Genomic DNA, 8179 nt, shown 5'->3' on the forward strand with positions numbered 1-8179 from the left:
AGGTTTCGGTGTTATTTTATATTATGTTTTCGATGATTTACCAGCGATACAAGAACGAAAACCCTTTGAAACTTTAAATAAATTACCGATATTTTTTGGCACCGTATTATTCGCCTTAGAAGCCATTGGTGTGGTAAGTGAATAAAATTTGCACAGTTACACTCTATACTCTATTCTGTAATATATATATAAATATATATTTTCATGCTCTGTAATATGGATTGGGCGCGGCTGAGTTCTTCTATTTACAAACTATAAGTTTTTATCGCATAATCGTGAGGGCGTTATAGGCGTGTTCTTGGGAAAGTTTAAATCCCTTTCAAATTCTTTTACAAATTTGTAGGCGATATCTTCATTTTCACTAACGCTAGAATAGTTACCATAGATACAGCACAGGTGAGCAGACCGACAGATGGACAGGCGAATAGGCGGACATAAATAGTTGTATTTTAAATTTGTAACTGGATAAGAATTTACATACTTTACGAGATTTTTGAAGCTTGTTACTTATCTGCTTATAAAGGTATTGAAAAAAAAATTAAATTTTGATTCACCATAATATTGGGTAGGCGTGGTAAATTTTTCCCATTTTTGTACAGGCACTACTCATGGAATATGCGTTGAAATTTTGTACATTTATCTGCAATAGTTTTTGAGTAACGATCAAAAAACCAATTTTTTATTCCTTTTGACAAGCTAAGGTATTCTCGCTTTACGTAGTACCACAGGCATATCTTCCGAATGATTTGGCGTATTTTCAATATCAATCTGTGTGCAAGAACTTGCAATGTGTCTGCCAAATTTGAAGTCGATAGCTTCACTTTTGCGGCCAGGAGAATGGTTACAACAAACGTTATCACAGACGGACATGCTTAAATCGACTTAGTATTTGATGTTGATCAAGAACACAAATACTTTGTGGCGTCTTTGAAGCTATCTGTTTGCGTTGCAAACGTTTTGACGAAATCAATAAACCCGCCCAATCAAAAAAGCTAAGCAAAGTTTCGAGGGATAATAAAGGGGATCTGCAGAATTCTGGCTTAGTAGCGTTAACTACTAACATTCATATCGAATTTTAAAAGAGAATTATTTTCTTTTATTTATTAAGATTTTGGCTATAGAGGAAAATATGGAAAAACCTAAAGCTTTCGTAAAGCCATGTGGCACTTTGAATTTGGGTATGTTAATAGTCCTGGGTCTTTACATTGCAATAGGCTTTTTCGGTTATTTGAAGTACGGCGATAAAGCCTTGGGCAGTATTACGTTAAATTTACCACAGAAATCTATGTAAGTGTAAAAAAAGCATATATTATATAAATGTTTATGTCACTTTAATTTTTTCTATTTTTCGTGGTTTGTTTTGCAGTTTAGCTCAAGGTATAAAAATATTCTTTGCTATAACAATATGGATCTCATACGCTTTACAGGGTTATGTAACCGCCAACATAGTATGGAATAAATATTTAGCGAAACGTGTAAAGGATACTGGGAAGCATGTGCTCTTTGAATTACTTGTACGCTGTGCTATCGTTTTGCTCACATGTAAGTGGTGGTTTTATCCTTTCGTACGTCAAAGTGTGAGAATCCTCTACGTTTATTACTGTCGTAGCATAAATGATATGCACATATAGTATGTGTACAGAGTTTTGAAAACATTTAGTTAACATTATCTGTCCGTCCGTCCGTTCTTTCATCCGTTCTTCCGGTATCGTATTTCTTGAGATTATACAAACTAAAGCAAAAAGTATTCTGCCGCTCTATTCAAGCAATTATCTTTGAAGGTAAATCAAATCGATTTATAAATAAACTAAGCATACAAAGTCTTGTTGTCAATAAATTAATATGATCTATACTGGATAATCGTTTAGAATTTAAAACATTTGATAGGTCTCTCCGTTTGTTTACTTGCTTACGATACGATATTCAAGATTTCTTTGAATGTCATTAAAGCCTCCTTTGCTTTTTTTTTCTTTTCTTATTTGCGTATTATACTTAAGATCAGATAAAAAGAATTTACTACATTTCTCAACTATTCTTACACTATTTAAGTGTACGTCATAGGCCTAGTTATCCATCAGGTTGTGCTGTTTACCTATTAATTTGGTTATCGGCCTATTGCTTATATAGAGATTATTGTTACTAGTTACCGCGACCGTTTCAACATTTAACACGTTCGCTGGCAAGCTGCTTGTGAGTGAAGACATGGGCGTTTTTCGGTACACGCTCTTTCTCTCTCTCATTCTTTTTTGCGCTTATGAGAGAAAATATATATTTTGTGTAATTATAAATATTCAAATCACAAAATGTTTTATATAATCAAAAAAAAAAATTAAAATTAATTAATTAAAATTAATTAAATTAACAAAATTAATTTAATTTAATTTTTAATTAATTATCAGATTCTGGTATTTTAATTTTAAAAATTGAGTTTGACGTAAAAACGCGTTGTAGCATTTACCGAGAATGGCATACCGACGACAAGGAACGTGTTAAAGTTGTACGGATTGGCTCGCGAAGTTGGTTTACGTTGTTGCAAAATGTGGTTTGAAAAGATGAAATTTGTTATGAACATTTTTGGTTTGCAAGAAGTAATCAAACTTTCGATACATCATTTTTACTATTTTGCTCATATTATATAATATAACAAAAGAATTAAGAGTGTAAGGATAAAGTGTTTAGACTGCAAATTTAATAAAATATATATTTATATTATTTCTTCTTCTATGCTTTCCATTAATAACAACAACAACAATAATAAAATTAATTGTTCGGGATAATAGTTGCATTCGCGATTGCTTTACCGGATTTATCGCTGTTCCTGTCACTTGTGGGTGCATTTTGCCTATCAATATTGGGTTTGATTTTTCCCGCTTTACTACAGATTTGCGTTCAATATCGTACCGGCTATGGCAAATGGAAATTTAGATTAGCGAAAAATCTATTACTAATAATATTTGGTGCTGTCGGCGGCATGATGGGCACTTACGTTAGTATAATGGAAATCGTCCGGGCTTATACAAAGTATACTTAAACATCAATGAGCATCGTAGAATGAAAAGAGGCAAAAAGAAAAGGAAACCTCGCAGTACGTCATATGTATTGAATAAAGTTTAAATTATATTATTTAATATTTATATAATATGAAATGAAATGCTCGAGTAAATTATTTAAACTTAAAAATTGCTTAATTAAACTTTTTACTTATTAATAAAACAAGAAGAAAAAAAAAAAAAAGTTTAATAATTCCCGGCAATCTACTCTTTTCAAGGTATCAATTTATTTTTTTATTCTTTCGTCAAATGTGCCTTCAAACGCATGCTTTCGCTTTTCATCATTATAATAAGGCTTAATACTGCTTTTAATTTGAAATTGATTACAATTTCAATTGCCATCATCGATGGCAGCATCATCATCATTATCATCCTTATAGTTTTCAATAAACACTTTTACATACGTATATATATATATATATACATATAATATGTATACATAAGCCTATTTACATATATGTGCATGCGTCTGTTAGCTGTTGGTCTTTATTGATTTGGTATTTTAATCTTTATCACAACTGGATTGTAATGCATTCAATGAAAACTATTCCTTAATAGATTTCAGTAAGCTACACGGAAAGGAGAGAACAAATATATTGAGTTTATAGCAAATTGCATTTATTGAGTTTTTTTAATAAGAGATAGGGTAAAAATTCGAGGAATTTCACCCAACAGATGGCTTTAGAGTCGCTTAGCCTTAGCAATCCTTCAATTAATCCTTTCCAGTCGTGCTGTCAGACGCTTGAAAAGTGATATCGCTGTAATATCATTTCTTTTTTTTTTTAACCTATTACGTACATTTATTTGCAATTGACTTTATAATAATGACTTTACATATATATTACTTTTAGTCTACGCGGAGAACGAACCTTATAATTTGTATACATATATGTTTTGAAGTAGAACAATATCTACGTTTCGTGTCTTCACTATTGTCCAGTAAGGTAGCGAAAACTCAATTTGGCAACTCCTTCTTTTACTATAGCTATGCCAAGATCTTTACCAATAGGTTTGTTCGCCACAAGCCATAGGGCTCAAGTGATGAATCTTAGCGGTTTAGATTGCTAGCCCAAAGAATTTCAATGTTGGACTCGCTCGCAGCCATATGTCCAAATGCGTTTCAGAGTAGCTGTGTGCAACAGCAATTTATTTTCAAAACGTAATTTTAATTTTTGACTAATCAGTGAACTCACACGTTTTTTTGTATTTTCAAATGCTTTTTTTTTTTGCCCTTATGTGATTTTTCCAAGTCAGTTTTCCATTCAGATGCACGCGCGTACGTGCTTAGTGCACTTCTATTCAGGAATTTGAATGCCGCTGGAGAGAAATCGACTTTTTTTTTTAAAGTAAATTTGATGTGCATAAATTTTACAGCACTCAAGCATATGTGCCATCTCTGCCCAAATAGATAAATAAAATGAAAAACATTGTAAACTTTGTTCAGTCAGCCGAAAGTAATTGCATTTCGAAAATAAGTTAACGTACTTTAAAAAAAAAAAATTCGCTTATTTTCCAATATTACTTTGATGTTGTGAAATAAATAGAAATTTCGAGCCATCTACTGTTATAGTCCGTCCCTTTCTCGATCTGCCCTCCGCGGAAATCTCTTAAAAAAATTATTGCAAATATCACTTGAATCAATTGTTCGTCCAGAAATCGCAGACGATCTATAATGATTCAATAGTAATTTTATTAGAAAAACATCGAAAACTTATCCACTAAAGTGAAACACATTTGCTTTAAGAAAATTCGTTTAAAATATACGAAAAACAACTCAATGGTCGCGGATTCAAATCTCACTGGCAAGCGTATGATCTAAGTTATTTGCTACCCTTTAAATCCATCCTTTGTAAATTTATTTACAATAAATAAATAAAAATATACGTAAAAAATGTTGAAAGAACGCCTCGAAGTTTTTCTCTTACACTTAATACTTTATACCAGCCAATGCTCTGTACAGTTTAAGTGATGCGAGGCACGTAAGGCACTACAGTTAGTTGCATTTGCATTGCATTTCTCTTGTTTCGTAAGATGGATAGATTTTCTGCTTAAATCATTTAAGTAGACCGATCGCTTTTATGGTTTGTATGCTTTTTTATTCCCACTTTTGTTCTTATCGGAGATCCGGAATTCCGGTAGAGGCGTCAATGATCGACAGGTCATATATTATTTTAGAGCGGTTGCTCGCTTCCTTTGTCTGCTGACTTGCTTTCTATGTTTGTCTGCCGGTTGACTGATCTGTCAGTCCTTCTCTCTATCAATTAGAAGATTAAGCAGTGCGTTTTGATTAGTTGAATATTTCTTGTCGACTGCGTCACTCACTTACTTAACCTAATTGTTAAAAATTTCTCTTAATTGAACGAAGTGCTTAAAATCTTGCCTACATTGCAGAGACCAATTATAGTCATTTCCTTCTAAAGATGATTGCGTTCGGGTATGACACTGTTATGCTCAATTGTTTAGTTTTTTTATGTTTGTGTTCATTTATGTAACAATACTGCGATTTTTTCCTTTGCTTTTTTTTTTTTTTTTTTTGGTACTTTTTTGTATACAGGTTTTTCTTTGTTTTAAATGCTTGTCTTTCTAATATGTGAATAAATAGATGAATAAACCGTTATATCAAGTAATCAAAGTTCACCTTTACTTAAACAATCCAATCCATCCACAACATGTTTACCACATTTATTTATTTTTTTTTTTTGTGGATTCTGGTGAGCTACACAAAAATCACGCATCTGCTCAAATCAATTGCATCTTTTTCTTTTTTGGTTAACTGTCTACGATTAATTTTTCTGGGAATGTCTCGTGCAAATCTTTACCGGAGAAGACTTACGTAATCTTCGAGAGAATATCAAACGCATTAATATTAAGCGAAAAGCACATTAATTATTAGGACAGGTTTGTAGATTTACACTTCCTATCGCGGGAATTGTAGCTGCATTAAAATTTGTTTTATTGAGTGCTTTGTCTATTAGCTGAGTTGATTCGAAAGAATGCACAAGAAGTTAAAAGCGAAGCTAGATTTTGCGGATCCTAAGGAAAATAATAGAGCATTAGATAAAGTAATTAAGGTTAAGTAAAAGCCCTGTTGAGTTGCAATGCAATAATACAAATATTGAGAATATTGCTACCAGAGAATATTGCTGCCATATTTATGCATTTTATAAACTCGAATAAGTAAACAAATCTATCCAAATAGATAGAAACTTTGAATTTGAAATTCATTTTTAATTAAACGTAATTTTCTCTTTACTTTTTTATTATGCTTAACACGCTTGTGTCGTTAAAAGACATTTTAAATAATGTTTGTGCACGAACTGGAAAAATTGTATATCATATGAAGCATGTATCCCCAATAATAGACGAACTGCACTTTGCACTTGATTCTCAACATCACTTAAGAATAAGTGCAAGAATACTATTCACAAACATGTATAAAATCCCAAATGCGATTAACTTACATTATAAAGAGCTTGAGAAAGGCACTTTAACTTATGTAATGATCATTGTTCGACTTTATACGAAAATCTAAAGGTACATATATAAGCAAGCAGGCGTTTGTTGAAGTAATTGGAACTTTGGTTTAATATTTTACTTATTTTGAAAAACTATCATTATTAGATTACGAATGCAAGGATAGTCTTGCAAGACGCTCGAGGAGAGACATTATGACTACTTCGACTGGCTGCTGTTTTCGCTAATCGTGTTATACTAGATTGAATAATATATGCTTCCCTTTTAAGTTTTCTGCTTTAAAAATAGAGTTTAATTTGTTTAATTGCTAAAAACAGTGCAACAAACTTACGGCAAACCAGGTATCGGGGTCAAAGATGTACGAATGGCAACAAGCTGTTGACAGTAGTACGAGAAGTGATAGTTGATTTACCTCCTTCTTATCGACTTTTTAATGTTCGAAAAGCATTCTACGAGTCTTAGACAGTTCCTGAAGAGGTGAAAGGAAATCTTTAAGTTCTTTTATAACATTCCGGTTGACACGTACTTAGTCATGAAGTCATTAGTTTGCAATGGGTTTTTCGGATCGAATTTGGATCGAATAAATGCCTTATTTATCTAATATGCTTGCGAGTTTCTTTTTTCGAATTGAATACGGTTGGAGAGTTCAAGGCCATGTCATTTTACGAAAGATACAAACTTGTGTTTGTAGCCGAGTAGGTAAGACTTACGCCCACCAAGTCCATCTCTTTCTATTTCCTCACTTCTTTTCGACCGTCACTGAAACTAGATGGATAGGGGACATCCTCTGAATGGGAAAAAAAAAGAAAGAGATGATACGTTTGTATTATAAGTGATAAGGGGTACTTTAAAGACGATAAAATGCGTTTTAGTGATTACCTAATATAGTTTTTCTAAACACTCTTTAAATAAGACGTGATTAGGAAATTTTGCATATATATATTTCAGATGGTTATATAAGGGAGTTACACCTCTTACAACATCTTTATATAGTTAATCCTCCTGACTACTTGCATTCTAAGGGGACCAACTAATTTGTTTTCTTTCTCGTACATTCTATCGCTGGTGATCGAAGGCATATTAAGTTTACGCGATTGTATCGAATCATTTTTTGGATCAATGTCCGTTTGTCTGCCTTCAATATTTTTTTTAATTGAGTACGTAATATGAATTTCTTGTTAAGGTCAAGCTGTTTTGTATGACAAGCATGTTAATGTATCGGTCAGTAATTTTGTAGAATGACAAAGAGGTGTTCAATCGTTCAATTTCTGAAGAACTTTCAAATTAAATATGTCAAAATTCGAAGATGTTCAAACGACTAGTTTGCAAGTTACATTTGTTTAAGTGACGCTACTTTTTTGATTGCTTTGAAACACTTTTGCTGGTTGTTGTGCACTTAGCATCCACTTGGCATGCATTGTCACACATCGTATGCAAAAATCCTTTTTACTTCGCCTAAACAGCATTCAACAGGGTTACGTATCACCGCCGCATTGTTGCCGAAAGTGGGCAGACGCAGCACCGATTTCGATCAGACCTTCTCATGGCATCAAAGCTTCATGCAAAATAGTGAATAGACTGCTTTCTGATATCTTATACAACTTCATATTTCGATTTGTTAAAATTTTTTTGTACACAACTATTTTTATGTTTTG

General features: G+C 32.6%; 1 protein-coding gene across 2 annotated transcripts in view; it reads left to right on the plus strand.

Moving 5' to 3' along the window:
- The window catches only part of LOC119632436 (proton-coupled amino acid transporter-like protein CG1139), a 15159-nt gene extending 12046 nt beyond the window's left edge, over window positions 1-3113 (plus strand). For both annotated transcript variants that reach the window (XM_038025342.1, XM_038025343.1), the window contains exons 6-9: window positions 3-133; window positions 1109-1287; window positions 1367-1542; window positions 2781-3113. In XM_038025342.1, the coding sequence (XP_037881270.1) occupies window positions 3-133; window positions 1109-1287; window positions 1367-1542; window positions 2781-3031 (737 nt within the window). In that variant the 3' untranslated portion in view covers window positions 3032-3113. The remainder of the gene's footprint in view (window positions 1-2; window positions 134-1108; window positions 1288-1366; window positions 1543-2780) is intronic.
- Window positions 3114-8179: the final 5066 nt, after the last annotated feature.

This window comes from Glossina fuscipes, unplaced genomic scaffold (assembly GCF_014805625.2).
Source record: "Glossina fuscipes isolate IAEA_lab_2018 unplaced genomic scaffold, Yale_Gfus_2 1, whole genome shotgun sequence".
NCBI lineage: Eukaryota > Metazoa > Arthropoda > Insecta > Diptera > Glossinidae > Glossina > Glossina fuscipes.